Source organism: Carassius gibelio, chromosome B25, assembly GCF_023724105.1.
Source record: "Carassius gibelio isolate Cgi1373 ecotype wild population from Czech Republic chromosome B25, carGib1.2-hapl.c, whole genome shotgun sequence".
NCBI lineage: Eukaryota > Metazoa > Chordata > Actinopteri > Cypriniformes > Cyprinidae > Carassius > Carassius gibelio.
In genome coordinates this window covers 25393042-25411897 of record NC_068420.1, presented here as the reverse complement: position 1 = coordinate 25411897, position 18856 = coordinate 25393042, and the positions used below count along the sequence as shown (strand labels likewise).

General features: G+C 36.3%; 1 protein-coding gene and 1 long non-coding RNA gene across 3 annotated transcripts in view; both read left to right on the top strand.

Moving 5' to 3' along the window:
- Positions 1–4871: 4871 nt before the first annotated feature.
- On the top strand, positions 4872–9767 carry LOC128014303 (GRB2-related adapter protein-like). Its single transcript, XM_052597767.1, has 4 exons — positions 4872–5266; positions 7246–7343; positions 9242–9361; positions 9758–9767. The coding sequence occupies exons 1-4, from the start codon at positions 5189–5191 to the stop codon at positions 9765–9767; spliced, it is 306 nt and encodes a 101-aa protein (XP_052453727.1). The 5' UTR covers positions 4872–5188.
- A 1056-nt stretch (positions 9768–10823) lies between these two features.
- The window catches only part of LOC128014185 (uncharacterized), a 168148-nt gene continuing 160115 nt past the window's right edge, over positions 10824–18856 (top strand). The window contains exons 1-2 of one of the 2 annotated variants that reach the window (XR_008183495.1): positions 10824–11384; positions 12042–12132. This is a non-coding gene — a long non-coding RNA (uncharacterized LOC128014185). Of the gene's footprint in view, positions 12133–18856 lie in introns of both variants that reach the window. The other variant, XR_008183494.1, reaches the window with a different exon arrangement.

The following is an 18856-nucleotide window of genomic DNA, read 5'->3' as shown; positions in this document are numbered from 1 at the left end:
ACCCAGACTGAAGTTTGTGTAAATCCTAGTTACCACAGGATGTAAATTGGGGTAATATGATCATATATTCTTGACCTGGTAAGGACTCTAGCTGCTGCATTTTGGACTGCCTGTAGCTTGTTTATTGAAAATGAAGGACAACCACCTAGCAGTGCATTACAATGGTCCAGTTTAGAGGTCATGAATGCATGAACTAGCTTTTCTGCATCAGAAATAGGTAATGTTTCATAGCTTGGCAATGTTTCTAAGATGGAAGAATGCTGTTTTTGTAACATGGGAAATATGGTTTTCAAAAGACAATTTGCTGTGTAACATAACACCCAGATTTTTGACTGTAGAGGAAGTAACAGTACATCAGTCTAGTTGCAAATTGTAATCTACGAGATTCTGTGTACTGTTTTTTGGTCCAATAAGTAATATCTCTAAAATGATTGGTCATCCAATCTTTTACATTTTTAACACACTGTAATAATAAAAACTCCATAGTCGTCGGGAAGAAGGAGGCGGGAACCGGCGAACAATCAAATAACACTTTAATATTCAAAATAAAGACAAAACAGCGCACCAGCCCCTCGCGGACGACTGGTGCGCATAAATAAAAACCAAAACATAAAATAATGTCCCAGGCCTGGTCCTCTCTCGTCCTTCACTATAGTCGCACCAGTTTTATATCCTTCCATCTCCTACGTGGGACTCCAAACCGGCAGTGGGGCGCAGGTGCAGCTCATCTCCAATCACTACACCTGGCCTCACTCCTCGTTCCCACGCCTCTCGGCCCCGCCCCACTCGCCACATACCCCCATCGCCCCTCGCAGGCCGGGGGTACTCCCGAGACTGCGCTCTACTCCCGGCAGGAGTCCCCCATTCCCTGTCCCTCCGGATTCCATCACGGAGGCAGCAGGCTCCGGCCCCCTGGCGAACGGCGCCGATTCCTCCGCTCCCTTCCAGCCCACCGCCTCGAGCGTCCATGGCGGCACATACCTCGCCAGCTCGAGGGCACCGCGGATTCACCACAGCGGCGAGGGATCTTCAGCAGCGCGTCCCTCCTTCTCCCGGGCTTCGGCACCACTGTAATAATAAACTCGATACTCGTTGGGAAGAAGGAGGCGGGAACCGGCGCACAATCAAATGAAACTTTAATTATTCAAAATAAACACAAAACAGCGCACCAGCCCCTCCGGATGACTGGTGTGCACAAAATAAAAACCAAAACATAAAATATGTCCCAGGCCTGGTCCTCTCTCGTCCTTCACTATTCACTTCGCTCCAGTTTTATATCCTTCCATCTCCTACGTGGGACTCCATACCGGCGGTGGGGCGCAGGTGTAGCTCATCTCCAGTCACTACACCTGGCCTCACTCCTCGTCCCCACGCCTCTCGGCCCCGCCCCACTCGCCACACACACTCTGTTAGGTTAGATAATTTAGAAGTTTCACCTGGTCTTGTTGAGATATATAGTTGAGTATCATCAGCATAGCATTGGAAACTAATCCTGTATTTTCTAATAATATTACCAAGGGGCAATATGTTTATCAACATGTAAATTGAAAATAGCAGAGGACCTAGGACAGATCCTTGTGGCACTAAATTGTTTTATATAGAGTTGACTATATACAATAGCTGACACTTTAAATCTATGTTTCAAGCAACAACAACAAAACAATTGAACAAAAACAGATAAATACAAAAAGTAACCATTGATATTATCTAAACATGTATCCAAACCCAAATTTAATAAAATTAATGTATGTGTGATTTATGTGCAAATTATGTGCAATGTCTTAGCTGCTAGGGATTGTTACATAGGGCTATACAGTCATCTAGTGGCAACACTATGATATTACAGCTTATAAATTGTGTAAAATGTTTATCTTAGAGGGTTAGTTCAGCCAAATATTAAAATTGAACAAGTCAGTCTATTGTTCGTTATCTGGCTCGGCTCGGTGTTCATCTTCAGTTCTATCTTCACAGCAGTTCAGTCAGTGTACTGTTTGAGTAAATGAATTACTCCAGGATATTGGTTTGTTTGAACTCAGAGGGAGTGTCAGCCACATTAAAAAAGTTAACAGCTTAAGTCATTTGTGGATTAATGCGTATTGGAGACCGTTTAAAATGATTCAGTTTGATTTGGTGAACTGGTTCAAAAACATCTGGTTACATCGAATGATTCGTTCGTGAACCGGATATGACAAACTGCTTTGTTTCGAACTCTCTCTCACAACAGACACGGAAGAGAAGACAATGCTGAATGAAGTCGTAGTTTTTGCTACTTTTGGACAAAATGTATTTTCGATGCTTAAAAAAATTCTAACTGACCCTCTGATGTCACATGGAATACTTTGATGATGTTTTTCTTACCTTTCTGGACATGGACAGTATACCATTCACACAGTTTCAATGGAAGGACTGAGAGCTCTCGGAATTAATCTAAAATATCTTAAACTGTGTTCCAAAGATGAATGGAGGTCTTACAGAGGCCTGGGTTCGAATCCACTGTGAGTGTCCACCAATGTGTCCCTGAGCAAGACACTTAACCCCTAGTTGCTCCAAAGGTGTGCGACCTCTGCCATATATAGCAATTGTAAGTCGCTTTGGATAAAAGCGTCAGCTAAATGAATAAACGTAAATGTATTAATGACATAATTTTTGTATTTGGCTGAACTAACCCTTTAACAGTAGAATTACAGATAATGCATTCAGAGTCGTGGAACTCATAATCACTGAATCTCCACAAATTAGGGTTGTTACTAAGACAACCAATTTGAATGTGACTAAGCTGGTGTCTGAAAAGAATATATATTCCTGTAACTCAGAGGTAGAGCATTGTGGTTGCAGCCCATATGGTTGTGGGTTCAATTCCCAGGGAACACACATACTGGTAAAAAATAAATAAATAAACTATAGCCTGAATTCACTGTAAGATGCTTTGGATAAAAGTGTCTGCTAAATGTGTATGTATGTGTGTATATATTTTGTTTTGTTATATACATAACAATGAGTGTGAAACAACTGAAAATATGTCATATTGTAGGTTCTTCAAAGTAGCCACCTTTTGCTTTGATTACTGCTTTGCACACTCTTGGCATTCTCTTGATGAGCTTCAAGAGGTAGTCAACTGAAATGGTCTTCCAACAAAGTCATGAAAACAAAGAAAACTCTTTGAATGAGAAGGTGTGTCCAAACTTTTGGTCCGTACTGTGTATATATATGTATATACATATATATGTATATACATATATATATATATATATACATATATACATATATATATATATATATATATATATAGAGAGAGAGAGAGAGAGAGAGAGAGAGCGAGAGAGAGAGAGAGAGAGAGAGAGAGAGGGAGAGAGTGAGCGCCAATTAGGATTTCGCCTAGGGCATCAAAATGGCCCTGACCTCAACAATTACTGATAATATCTGAATTAATCATGTGTTTATTGAAAAATTATATTAGCTATAGTTCATTATTCAATGGAATGCTGACTTTGTCATGAAATTAGGTAAATCATGTGAGAAAGAGACTTAGCTAGCCTACTTAAAACTACACAAAAATTTTACTAAGTGATTATGCAAAGCAGGAATACTACTACTACTACTAATAATAATAATATACAAATTCTGACAGATTATTTTTATAAATTGTTCAAACTATTGTACTTTCCATAAAAAAAACTTTATCTCCTTGCTTGTATGAAAACTCAGCATCACCATCATACCTAACTTAAATTTTATTTTCATAAATATTTTCATAAATGTTAAATATTTTTTGCACTTCTGGAATATATAATAATATCAACATTCAATGCACTGGCTTGCATCACAGCTTCAGTAACTTTGATTTTAGAGAAAATATTGTTCAGGTATTTACCGGCTCGCAGCTATCTTCCATGAAAGCAATCGTTTTGAGCACTGAAGGGCATTGTGACAGTTTCTTACATGTTTGTGTATGGCAAGGGTCTGGGGGATGTTGCCACCAGCACATACTCTTCGAGATGCCAACTGACTGTCAGCTGTCAGATAAAGAGCACTGAAATCATATCCATGCAAACATGCACAAATCAGAGAATTAAATATTCAGTTCGGTCTCATATTTAAGGTATACAACTCTGAAACACTCTCTTTAAAATGAGTTAATCAAGCTGCACTAAGTATAGATGCAGCTAGAGAGAAATTAGATATTGTGTGACCATGCACGCTTATTAAATGTCATGTCATCTGAATCAGGGAGGACGTGACCAACATGCAAACACTCCAACACATGCACAACTACAGCAAGCACTCTTAATAAGGGTCATGCTGTTGGCTCAAACAGAAAACTGCCAGAGGATATCAGACATGTGTCCCCACCAACAAGATTTATAATTTATTTTTGCACATAAAAATACTTTATAAAAGAAGTTAAATAGATTCTAAATCGTAGACTATTTTGTAGCAGATCTGAGAACTGTAAATATATACTTACAGTTGTTTAAAACATATATATTAGAGAGAGATGGAAATAAAGAGAGAGAGAGAGAGAGAGAGAGATAGAAACAGATTGGTGGATTTTGATTTAATGATAACTAGATTGGACCACACTGGGCAATTGTTGGATTGAATTAAAACATGAAACAAATTCATTTAAGTGTTTGACCTTATTATTATTATTATTATTATTATTATTATTATTATTATTATTATTATTATTCTTTTAGTGTATATTATATAGAATTATATCTGAGGCATTTGAAATGAAAGCAAGTGATATTCTGATCTGGTCATAATACCCACTTTAATTCTTACTTTCTCCCTTCCCTCTCTCTCTCTCTCTCTCTCTCTCTCTCTCTCTCTCTGTCCATCCCCCTCCATTCCCTCTGTGCACAGCTGTACTACGGAAGACACACATTCTCTCAGATTCTCCATCAAAATTATGCTTCTTCAGTTTTCCACTTGATGTTTTTGTCGCCCCACTTTTTCTGTGGTGAAGGCTACTCATCATTCTTCTACAAATTATTTGTCTCAATAAGCCTCTCCATTATACATCTCCACACTCCATCGTTTTTAATCATCTCCTTTACCATTTCATCTGTTTTCATTTGTGCTTGCCCTTTCTCATTTCTTTGTCTCTGAACTCTTTCTTGTTTTCATCCCGAGCTCATCTCCACTTCACTGCCTGCCTCTTCTTTTCTTTTTCTGTTCTTTTTCAATGGAGGCTGAGGCACTTTACAGTTTCAGAGCGACTGAATGTGATGAGATCAGTTTCCAGAAGGGTGACATCCTGAAGGTGAGTCTGAGTGAGTATGTGTGTGCATGCAATAGTTTACTGTGGATATGTAGCACACATGGATGCATATGTAAGTATGCTAGTCTGCATGATGCACCTTTGCCGAAAATACTAGATCAGTTAGTCTGTTTCGTGGGAGTGTGTGCATCAGTGTTATAGCATGCATTTCAGAATAGATATCTGTGTGATTATGTGATGATATATGTAGTTGGGCAGCTTGTGGGATGGTACAGTACAAGCCAATGTACTTACCATGGTAATGGCAGTAAAACACACTGCCATTGTCAGCTATTTGTTTATGTGTTATTTGAACAAAATTATTTGCATAGGTTTGCAAATTGTTTTTTTGTTTTAAATTACCAAATTATGTTATCTGGGGAATTACATACAGTTACCATGGATACTTGAAAAGTATTAAAAATTTCAAAAATCACTACCTAAATAAATCCCTTATTAAAGGGGTCATATGATGCTTTTTTAAAAGATTATTATTTGGTGTATTTGGTGTAACAGGATATGCTGACATGCTTTAATGTTCAAAAAACACATTATTTTTAAAAAGGTGTCATGATTCTGCCCTCGTGTCCTTGATTTTTCCTAGTCTTGAGGCAGGATCATGACAGACCCATGTTTTGTGTACAAGCGCATGGCCTTGTCTTTGGGCCATGTGCTTGTGTTGTCTCGTTCCCTTGCCCCGCCCCCCTTGTTAACCTAGTCGTGTCTTGATTGTCCTATCTGTAACACCTGTCGTGTCTTGATTAGTACCCCTATTTAGATCTCCTAGTGTGCTCTGTCTTGCGTCGGTTCATTGTACCTGTGATTGTGATTGTTCCACTCTGTGATTGTTCCTTAAGAAGTGTTTGTATTACCGTGAGTGTTTGTTTATAGTTAGTACTTAGAGTCCTTGTTTATCTTGTCAGTCCAGTCCTGTTTTAGTTATTTAGTCTTTACCTTGCTCCGTGTTTTCCCCCTCGTGGGTTTTTGTTTCCCCTTTTTGTAATAAACCCTTTGTTTGAGAATCCCTGTCTGCACCTGAGTTCCTCCCTTACCAAAACCGTGACAAAAGGTCCTCTATGTCCCACCTCCATCATCATTTTCTATAAAGTCTCTCTTTCTGACAAGCGCAGTCTGCTCTGATTGGCCAGCTAAACCAGTGCATTGTGATTGGCTGAACACCGTAAGCACTCGTCGGAAATGTACGCCCCTTTTCATAAATTTGAACTTCAACTTTCAAAATAAATGTAAAGACAGTTAATAATTTTACCATCTGTTCAAGCCCCAAAGGGGAACAGAGCTGGGTGACAGACACAGTGATAAAGCTCCTTTGTGTTTGCAGTACACAAGCCACGGATGGCTAAGACAGATGACTCCACTGTGTGACTCTCTCTCTCTCTCTCTCTCTCTCTCTCTCTCTCTCTCTCTCACTCACACACACACACACATACACACAAGTGATGCGCAAAACTTCGGATTTGAACATTCAATAGCAAATACTTAAACTAAAACAAAACATACTTACAGTAGCTGATTCAGAAGCGCCAGATTGTCATAGCAAAGTCAGAATTGCCTCCTCTCCAAGGTTCACGAAATTGTCCATAAATTGTGTTGCTGTTAGGTTGTAAGTAAAATTAAAGATTCCTAAATGCATCTTCTTTCAGAAAAACAAATAAAGTGCTTTTGCTTTCACCCAGATACACACAGCACCTCCCTGACATGGCTGCATTATGCAAATATTTCCACATAGTGACATAGACATGTTGGGGGGAGGGGGGTGTTTGAAAGAGCTGTTTTAGGGGGGCATGGCAGAGTCATAACTATTTTAATTTTAGATTTTAAGATTTAAATAATTATTAGATTTTCTTTATCTCATAAAACCTCAGTGATTAATGAACCATGCTTTTGAAAACCATTATTCTTACATGAGGAGAAATATCTAACTGATAGTGGACATCTGCATACTGATCTTATGCTTATTTTAGGTGACAAACATGGATGATGATCCAAACTGGTACACGGCTGAGCTGTTTGGTGGGCGGGGCTATGTTTCGAAGAGCTATATCAGTGTAAGACCTCACACGTAAGTATGACAAAAGTGGCTTATATGTGAATGACAAGGCAAAAGTCAGAAACTCTGCTATTGCTGCAACTATACAAACTAGCTGGGACTATTTTCAGGCGCTGCGTAATGTGGTTTTGAATTTTCCATTTGTGTTGGGCAAGGTGGGTGGTGACTGCATCAGCTGGAAAGGTGCTGTTGGATGCTCAGCTTGAGCAAGTTTAGGGATGGGTTAAGGATTATATTGTTAGATTTTTTTAAGAAGTTGGGATTTCCCAGCATTACACCTCACTGTGATGTCATATGACTCACAAATAGCTGTGGGCATCGCCTTCCCCAATGGTGTGACTAGGATTGAAACTGCTGGGTAAGGACTTCCTTACCCTCCAGTTTTACCATGACATGGAAGACTGAAAACCTTGTGAGACATTGAGGATTAGCAAAAGTCAGTCAAAGTCCAGACCAAACCCCAACAAACAGGCTGTGGCTTGATCTAAACATGGCAGTTTATGACTGAGAAACTATACCAATCATTCTGAATGAAAAGGATGAGTCAATCCATGATTGTGATAAAAAAAAAAAAAAGATAGGACTGATTGAGATCAAATGCTGCTTACGATAAATGCAGATGAAGCTACTTATTAAGCAAAAGATGCTAGAAAGTTTTCTCATAATTAAACAGGTTATGTCACTATATATCATGCAAGAACTGAAGCATCCAGTGAGAAAACAAATGCTCAAACCTCTTAAAACTTACATTTTAATTCTATAAGAAATTTTATATATAAGGGGAATCAATCCCTCTGGGAAAAAAAAGAGATGTTTTTAGAACTTATAAATAGATTATTAAAAAGGTTCACATAGCTTTTTGTGTTAAGTTCACCTATTTATTATTTTAATCAAGTATGTTTATTTAAACTTAAAAATTTAAGTTTTAAAAATGTAAAATTTACTGTATTGCAATATAATTTGGTATCTAAACATTTGATCGTGGCACAAGCAATATCAAGGTCATAGGTTAATTTCCCAGGGAATGCATAAACTCACAGAATAAATGCCTTAATTGCTATGTAAAAAGTCTGAATGCCAAATGCATATACTGTATGTAAATTTATAGTTGCTTGTTTAGATCAATCCCAACTTCAAATCTTATGAGTTTTTTTGCAGATTATTCCCTTTTATTTATGTAATTCTAAATTGTTCAATATTATGTGCTTCATCTAATGTATTCTCTATGAAATGTACTGCATGGAGAGTAAAGTGCTTGAGATAAAAAAACAACAACAACAGACAACAGACATACTTTCAAAAGTCACATATTGTAAACCTCAAAACAGACACAAAACACAACAAACTGACCATTTTAACAAAGGAACAGACTTATCCTGACTTATCACAAGATACTAAAGGTGACAACAAAATCATCAACAACAAAGTAAATGTAACTGGCAAATGGTCAAACAATGCAACCATGTTAATTATTCATGCCCTGGTGCGTTCCGGGGACAGGCAGACTTTGACTAAACCACAAATAAAATTCAGTATAGGCCAGTGTAGAACAAAAATGCATCAACATTTTTTTAATTAAAAGAAAGCTTTATTACAAAAATCACAAAAAAAGATTTGTCAGTAGTAAATTAAGATAACTGTAGATAATTGTCTTATTTCAGACTTCATAATTTCATAATTTATTCAGTGTGTTACTTGCCATTTTCTTTTTTAACTATTTGTGAACTTGTATTTTTTTTAAAGTAAATAAAGTAATTTTTTTCAGTGTTTTTTATTTTTTTATTTTTATTTTTTATTTTCTTGATTAAAGAATTTGTGTAAAAATAAAAAAGTGTACTGTACCAGTAGTTGCAATTCATAAATATACAACAACATGATGCTGAACTGAAAGATGAGTTTTTATTTTGCAGGTGGTTTGTGGGTGGAATATCACGACAGGCTGCAGAAAATCTTTTGAGACCGCTGGAGTGTGGAGCGTTTCTCATCAGCGAGAGTGAGAGCACACCAGGAGAGTTCTCCGTGTCTGTCAGGTCCAACCTGGTCTCACAGAATTCCGTGAAATGTCCACGGGCCCTTAACTCAAAATCCGTGAAGCCATCACGGAATTGCCCCAAATTCCGTGACCCGGCCACGGATATTTCTCCAACGCAAGTCAATGACACTGACCTCCCGTGGTCCACACACGGATACCCGTTTCAATGACGGAGTACAGAACTCGCTGAACGGACGTGCTTTCTCATTTGGAAACGCAACATTTGAAGTATTTGTTTCTTTTCCAACATCAAATGCCATAAAGACGTTAACCAGACAGCTGTTGTAGTTATTGCATTGTCCTGTCATCATAAAAATTACGTTTGTTTCAGTTAGATAACCAAAGTCCCGTGATGGCATGGACCTCAACAACCTGAACTCACTCACTTGTTTAGGAACTTGTAAGCTTTTCGACGACTCTGTTGCAATGGCATGTAATTAACTTGGCATTTTTTCTCATCCTGTCATCATAAAATCCAGTTTGATGGCGTTTTACACACATTTTGGCTATAGTCAGAACTAAAATCTGTGATAGGAGCACGGAGTGAGTCTGTGCTGAGATCACGGATAACTCTAACGCAAGTCAATGGCACTCATCTTCCGTGGTCCGTACGGAAACTCGTTTCAGTGATGGAGTACAGACCTCACTCAATGGACGTGCTATCTCATCTGGAAACGCAACAATTGAAGTATTTTTTTTTTCAACACCAAATACCATAACCAACCTGACTGTTATTGTAACTATTGCATTGTCCTGCCATCATACAAATTCACTTTGATTCTGTTAGCCTAACTAAAATCTGTGATAGGAGCACGGAGTGAGTCTGTGCTGAGATCACGGATAACTCTAACGCAAGTCAATGACACTCATCTTCCGTGGTCCACACACGGAAAGGCAGTTCGTGATTTTGTCACGTAATTTAATCTATTTATTCGTGGCAGGCACACGTTTATTTCCTTATTTTCGTGATTGCAGCACGTTTTTTTAAACTAATGCATTTCAACTGGAGGCATCTTTCGTGCATCAGCACGATATTTTCTGATTAATTATTATTATTATTATTTTATTTTCCACAGGACAACAGAAGAAACTCACTGAAACTTGAAAAAAAAAAAATCGGAGCTTAACTTACTGTACAAAACTGAGCAACATACTGTATTGCTGGTGACAAAAACACATTAAAAAAAATTTAGCTGTAAAATGCGCAATGGTTCTTTTTTTACTTTTCATTGATTTCTTTTTTTTCATAGGCCTAGATTTTTTTATTTTTTTTATTACAGAATTCAATATCAAGTCCTTGACACATACCTGTAACACATTTTCACATTAAGAAACAATTTAGTTTAAATAAAAAGAACAAAAAAAAATAAATAAAAAAAATAAATAAATAATTTATTAGCGATAGGCCTACATATTTATCTTTTTATTTATTTTATTTTATTTTATTTTTTATTTTATTTTACTTTATACTCTAAAGTTAAAAGTTTTTATTAAGGTTATTGTAAAGGCTTCTTAAAAATGCTGTCGCTGATGAGCCTCTGATCGCTGTCAGATTCTGTGATATGAATGTCCGCTAATGGGCTTAGAATGAGCCCCGCTCGGCCAGTGTTCTGGCTTACTGTAATATTTCACCGGTAATAAGACCGAAATAATATAATTAAAATAAAGAAATGAATGAATACATGATAACATCTAAATAAATGTTGATAGATTTAGCGTTATAGTTTTAAAAATATTAATAAACAGCAAATCAACACAGCTTCGAAATAATAACCGAGAAAGACCTAAATAATAATAATACATAATTAATAAACAGCGCCGCCCCTCCCACCACGCGCATCACGCGCATCACGCGCTGTGCGTCAACCCCAAAGCGTCAAAAACTGAAGCGTGGTCAAGCGCCACTGACGTGAGATGTTTATCGCTTTGAAATCACGTTCAAGAAGTCTCATTCAGCACACATCGCGATACTTTCCATCAGTTTACAAGAGCCGCAGGTTGGGTGAGTTATACAGTCTATGGTGAGTAGTAGTAAATATGCTCTTTTAATGCCTGTCATAAAATGTATTCTGTCTTCTTTATTAATCAGATGAGCGCCTTATGTTTACTCTCTGTATTACATCGGTCATCCGAGGCTGTCTTTGAGTTTCGTTGTGTTTAACTAAATGAACACAGCTGCTAACTGGTTAAACTCTATCGGTCACGTGACGTGACGTGCCACAGACCGGGGATCCGTTTTATATTCATTTCAGGTTCAAAGATGTAAGTTGTATTTGTAGTAAAATCATGGTAACCATGACACCTACAATAGTAGGTAAAACCCAGTAAACAAGACATTTACCATGTTTTTTGTTTTTGTTTTTGTTTTTTACCACAGTAACTGTAGTTTTACTGTGGTATAGTAATAGCACAATAATCACCAAAATAACTATAGTTGTACCACTGTAATGGTAGTGTTTTAATGTGCTTTTATATGACATATTTCACAGTAATCACATTTACTGTACCATGCTTGTAATACATTTTTAATGTAAATAAAAAAAAAAAAAAAAACATTTTTCCCATCTTGCAGTTCAATTCATATTGGTTTATATCTTAAATATTTTGCTCACAGATCACTATAAACATTCTGTATATAATTCTGTTTTATTTTCTTTCCCCTTGTATTAATTTCTTAGCTGAAAAGGCGTAAAGGAAGCAGTCACCCCAGTGGTGCTTGTGGAGAGGTATTCCTTCAGAAATTGAGAAGACAGAAAGCTGCAGAGGCAGGTTGGTCTGTGATAGTTTGTCGCTTTTATCAAACATTCCTGTTGTTATCATTTGCACAGCATTTGTTGTTTCTTAAACTGTTGTACGGTCCAAATACCCACACTTGCCATCATTGCACATTTCCTTTATTTGGCCCAAGTGTGCATGAAGATCACAATGTGTGTCAATCTTAACATGACAAAGTTCATTTCAACTTTGCATTTTAAAAGAAACTTCTAAATGTCTTTTCAATAGTCCCTATTAAAGATGACAATTTATTTTGTTGTGCTTCTAATTAAGTGATAAAAAGAAGTTACAAATGATGTAAAAAATAAATATACTTTTCTGTGCACCAAGAAAACATGCAACACTTTGTTTTACTACTAAATTATTCTCAATTTCTAATTATTATTATTAATATTTCACAAACATTGGAAAGGTTTGCGTGACCTCCTGTGAGATCTCTGCAAAAAGTCTCACATTAATTCCAAAACATGATGCATGATGGGATACACTAAGCGTTGTATAGTGCTCCGGAGCAGTATTGGAGAGGTTTAGTGTGAGTTAAGGACACTGTGCTTTGGCATTATTAAGACCGGGGACAGTCTCATAGTCACGTACACACACTCTCAAGTGAATAAGACCTCAAGTGTGGGTATCTGAAAAGGGGAAAAGTCTTTAAAATGATCCCTAAATACAGCTGCACATCAAAGTCTTAATAATTCACTAATTCAATTTAACACTTGTATGATATTGTACAAGCCCCTGGACAATCTCATCTGACACTATCACAATATTGGAAAATCAGTTGCCCCACACAGTCAGAAAGTTTATATTGTTCATTGGCTTCTCATTAAATTACTTCAAATAAGCCCCATCAGTTCATGTTCCCACTATACGTGATCTCCATGACCAGATATTGCTATTAATGACTTGCTTTTAATAATGGATGCATTTAACATTTAATTATACAGCATCTTTGCAGATTATGCTTTCATGGTCTAAAAAAAAACACAGTAATGTTGCATTTAATGAAATAATATTTCTATCCTTTCTGTCTTACAGGATTGTTTCCAGATAACACTGTAGATCTCCGTCATGCACAAGGACTCACCTCTTTAACTCTTTATCCCCCCCACACACACACACAGAAATGGTTCCTGGATCAGTGACTCAAGACTTTGCAGTGGTTTGATTTCTGCAGAAGATGTAACTTTGTTTTAATTAACCTTATAATGAATACATTGTGACCTTCCAGCAACCCATATACTGCACTGTATACAGAACCAGTGATGACAACAATCGTTAAAAAATAGCATTTATCATATTGATAAAGCATTGTGTTCTCTTTGTCAAGCTTCATACAGTAAACTTTACTTCTGGTGCTTTTATCATAAAAAAGCATCAGTTCTGATCAGGAGTTTTAGTAAAGCACATATTCATGCACAGCAATCCCCTAGTTCCAGTCATGAAGTGAATGATGTTATTGTTAAAGTTATATTTCTGCATTTTTATGTAGCAGGTGTTTGTTTTCCTGAACACTTTATCTTTCTTCCATTGTTCGGACAATCAGTGTTTATCTGATGCTTTGCTGATTGAGTTTTATAGATGATATTGCACACTTGACATGCATGTCTTCATGATGTTATTTTGTAAGTTTGAAACATTTACATTGTGTGTATCACTTTTTGGTCAATAGAATCTTTTAAGAAAATGTATCTTTTTCCGGTGTTCTCTGAAAGACATATACCATATTTATAATGTTTTGTTTTTTAATAAAAGAATTTGCACACTGAAAATTGTTAACGTTTACAACATAACTGCCTTTTTATTCTTCATAGTTTTATTCTTCAAAAACGAGCTTGGTGACAGTGCAGTAATATGCGCACTTTGTCTTTAAATGAGTTTGACATATCAATAAATACTGGAAAATTCTTACAAAATTCTGTATGTTCATTATGCTTTATTTCAGTTTTTATTCCTAGAGATTAATTGGTAAAGCAAGGCAAATCACAGAAACAAATTTGAATAATTTAATAACTTAATAATTTCACTCTTTACTTTTTATTAGTAAACGCTCTTGTCTTTGGTCAGGAAAAATTTTTTTTATCTTTTAAATTGAATGAAATTAATCTTTTGGTTAGATAAGATAAAACTGTGACTGTGCAGTTCACATCACGTGTTGTTGTACACACACATGTACACATCGATATTGCCAAATATTGTCTGAATAACAATAATAATTATGTATTTGCATTATTGTTGGAAGAAGGTGTAGACGTTAATAAAACACTATCTAATAGGTGTCAAATTTAATTTATTGTTAACCAATCTATCCATTTCGCCGAAAAACGGAAAACAGCATTCATGAATGACAATAAATGGTTAAGGAAGTGTGATGACGCTGCTCAGCTTTGATGTCATTGGCTGTGAATGTCCCTTGTCACCGCAGGACTGTCTGTGGTTGGATTATCTTTTAACCCATATTAAACAGCGGATCATGTTACAAAAGTATGTTTTGCTGCTATTATCACATTAGTAAATATATTAAGTCAACATTGGGTGTTTCTATGTTGAGAAAAATAACCTTTTTAGCGAGATCCTAACACTAACCCTAAGAATAACTTCAATGAACTACAAAAAACAGCGCCTAGTATTCCCTTTCCATAGATAGAAAGATGGAGGCTTATGGGTAATGTAGTTTTAAAAGTTTTATTAACGAAATGAAATAAATAATATATTTAATGGTAAACTGGACATATAAATATGTTCACTGTGTAAACCACTATGATATATTTGAGAGGCATGGTGAAATTTAGTATTTTAGAGTATGCAATATGTAAAATGCCTTTATGCCACCTTTCCATTTATTTCTGAAAACTGTGCCCAACATTATTTTATCAGCATAGCATAAGTAGTAATCCTGCTGATTTTCGCTTTGATATGTTAATTGGACTCTGATTTACAGCCATTTGAATTGTACAGTTTTGGGCTCTTCCGGGGGGGGGGGGGGGGGGGGGGGGTGCTACTGGGCCCCTGGGGGTAGAAGGGCAGTAAAACCTACATATATGTATTCTCCTCATCATGGACAACAAACTGAGCTGAGTCACATTTATATCTGACAGTTTTCACAGTCCTCTGTTTTCTAATTCTTACATCATTGGTATTATACCTTTTGACAGGACATTGTGAGGCTATCTGATGAAACATGGAAAAATTATAAAGAAATGTTTTCATAATAAAAATAATAGATTATTTATATGATTTTTGAAGTAAACATCAATAAATATAATGGATGAACCCAACATGCCATTATCTATTCCCCACTGTTAAGCAGTAATCAAGGACAATGTATACACATTGTGATACTTCACTATTACACAAGGACAAATTAATTCATATATATATATATATATATATATATATATATATATATATATATATATATATATATATATTAGTGCTGTCAATCGATTAAAAAAAATTAACTAATTAATCGCACAATTTTTTTAAATTAATCGCGATTAATCGCGATTAATCGCAATTAAAAGACTGAAACTTTTTGGATATGTAAATGTAAAATGTAAATAATTAATGTAAACTCAAGACAAAGCAACTATTTAAATTAAAAATATGATTGTTTATTGGAATTTTTGTTTAACTTGTAACACAGATTTTCTCATGTAAACAACATACCTGCAATAAACCATCAATATCCTCCAAATTAACTGTTGGCTTGAAAGCCATATTTATTACAGAAATAAAAACACAGGCATGTAAGTACCATTTGAATTTCAAAACAATCAATGCCAATAAAAAACAAAAATGATTTCCATGTTGAATTCTAAGTGGACTGCAAAAAAATTCCAAAGTATAGTCATTGCCAGTGCTTTAAGTGGGCCGGTATGCACAGGTACTCAGTACCGCCACTTCCAAATATAGCTCTTGAGTTGAGCATACCACCACCTCTCCGTGCGCCCAGAACGTGCTTGTAGCGTACCGGTACGCTCATTTGGACATCTGTTTTAATAGAGGTTTTAATCTTTTACCTGCACTGCCGATTTTCAGAGCGCCCTTCACAATGCAAGCTTCCTAATTCATCCCACCCAGAGCAGAAACTACATTACCCATTCACCCTTAAATAATACAAGTGAATAGCGCATGTGTCGCTTTTCCCACTGTTAAGTGTCAACAACTCAACGTGGCCGGACAAGGTGTGTGAAACTCGTTGTGAGTTATACTAAAGCAAAATCTTGAGTATTTATTGTCTGATAAACATTAAAAACTGTCTGCGGAGGTTGAGTCGTCCTGCAGCCCCCGCTGGCTGCTCATTGGCTGCAGCATCTTTTTTCTAAGTTCTAAAAAAATACCGTAGACGGCAAGGCACAAATTTAGATATTCATTTATCTAATTAATCTATAGCCTATGCACAAAGACAATATGATCTTTTTGTCCCCTTTTTGTTTTAAAGCTTGATGAAGAGAGAGAGCGCAAGTTGCTGCAGCTGTGAGGAGGACAGTGATGCACGCGCACAGGAGTGATTGACAGTTCGCGGCACTGTGTACAAAAAATACTCCGCTACACAATTATTTCGTTATTTTCGTTTAAGCTTATTAACGTTAGCGTTACAGAAAGGTCTGATTTACGCACTGTTACAGTCATACAGTCATAATGTTTCTTGTGGCAGACTGAAGAGTAATCCGGCAGAGTTTTATACTGAAACTTTCCGTCTAAAAGTCCTTCCTTGGTCTTATCCATATTTCTTTGCACGTTGAACATACATAGGCCACAACTGGAAATAAAAAAAACTGCAATCGCGTTAATTGCGTTATTTTATTTTAACGCGTTAAATATTTCAAATTGATCGAATGCGTTAACGCGCTAATTTTGACAGCACTAATATATATATATATATATTACTAATAACTAATTAGCAGAAATCAGCGTAAAAATGTCCTCTCACCCCTGTATCTTGCTGCTCAGGTACTGGACATCAGTAATGTGCGTGCTCTTGGTTTGAATGGAGTACAAGATCCACATTGATCATTCCTGCTACATTCTCAGTTATCCCTCAGGTGTTTGTAACTATAAAGCCCATGGCACCATCTTGTAATGCAAAATAATTAATCTCGTAACTCCCTTTCTTTCACAAAACAATTGGCATTTGTTACTAAATATAAACAATAATAAATTTCTGTTGTATTGATGTCCCAGATGTCATTAATCTGATCAAATATTTTTATGTCTTAAGTAAAAAATAATCCCAATAATGATTATGTAGTTTTTCCAAGTCTAAAATAAACACATATGAGCCTACCTAGTAAAATGATGTATTTACCAAGAATCTTCAGAACACAATATTCGTCATATTCCTTTTATTGAAGCATAGACTATAAAGATGATAAAGTAGCATCAAGACAAATAAGATTCAAGGAAAATAATTATTCATCATCAAAAATACATTAAGCTCATGTATTAATCAGTTCACACAGATGAGTGATGAAATGTCCTTAAAAGTCACAGTCCCATCCAGTCAACTGTGATACAGATCATGTGATACTTATAAGACGTGATACTGTTTCAGAAAATAATGATTCCTTATCAACACATCTAAACTGGTTTCATCTCCCCATCGTGATCTTCTGTCGTGTCTGGAAACAGTTTGTGGTTGATGTCCAGCACTGATGTGGTGTAGCTTGTTCTCAGCCAGAAGATTAGATTAGATTAGATTAGATTCAACTTTATTGTCATTATGCAGAGTACAAGTACAGAGCTAATGAAATGCAGTTAGCATCTAACCAGAAGTGCAAGAATATAGTGTTTTATATACATAAAAGTGCAGAGTAAGTAAAGTTTATGATATACAGAATGTACAGTGGAGTTGCTATATACAATTTTGATCAGAGTATATACAGAATATAAATATGAATGTAATGTAGGGATTGTATGTACATTATGAACAGAGCAAAGAAGGATTATATATACATTATGAGTAGCAGGAACTTGAGAACAGTGGTTATAAATACAGTTGAATGAGTGTGCAAAAGTATAGTTTAACAATTTATTATATGCAAAATAACAGTAGTGCAATGATATTTTTTGTAGAAATAGTTTACTGTGCTTGTACAGTAACAGCTTTAGACAGTTTATAGTGTAATGGATTTAACCATGTGCAGTCTGTGCAAAATATGAGTAGTGCAATACATGTATGTAAAGTACTGTGACCAGTGCAGTAAAAGAGCAGGTGCAGGTTAGATTGGTGGTGTGGTGTTCAGGAGTGTCACAGCCTCGGGGAAGAAGCTCTTCCTGAGTCTACTAGTTCGAGAGCGTAGGCTCCTGTAACGCCTGCCGGATGGAAGGAGGGTGAAAAGTCCATGGTTAGGGTGAGAGGCATCCTTGATGATGTTTCTTGCCCAACCCAGACAGCGCTTCTGATAAATGTTCTCTATGGAGGTTAACTGGGTGCCAGTGAGATCTCTCAGTCCTAAGATCCCAGACCTGGTCAAAGTGAAACAAACAATCCAGATGAAGTTGTTTAATGGACATAGAGCTCATCTTATGTTCTGTGTGATTTTAGCAGGGTGAGTAACTATGACCCTTGTAGTACTGTACACTTACCATTCTTCAAGCCGTTTTAAGATCTTTTGAGAAGCTTTTTCTCTGAAGACAATTTACCACATCCTCTTCTTTCAGTCCTTTCAAGAGCATCACTTGGTCAAAACCCCTCATTTGGCTGATGAGACCA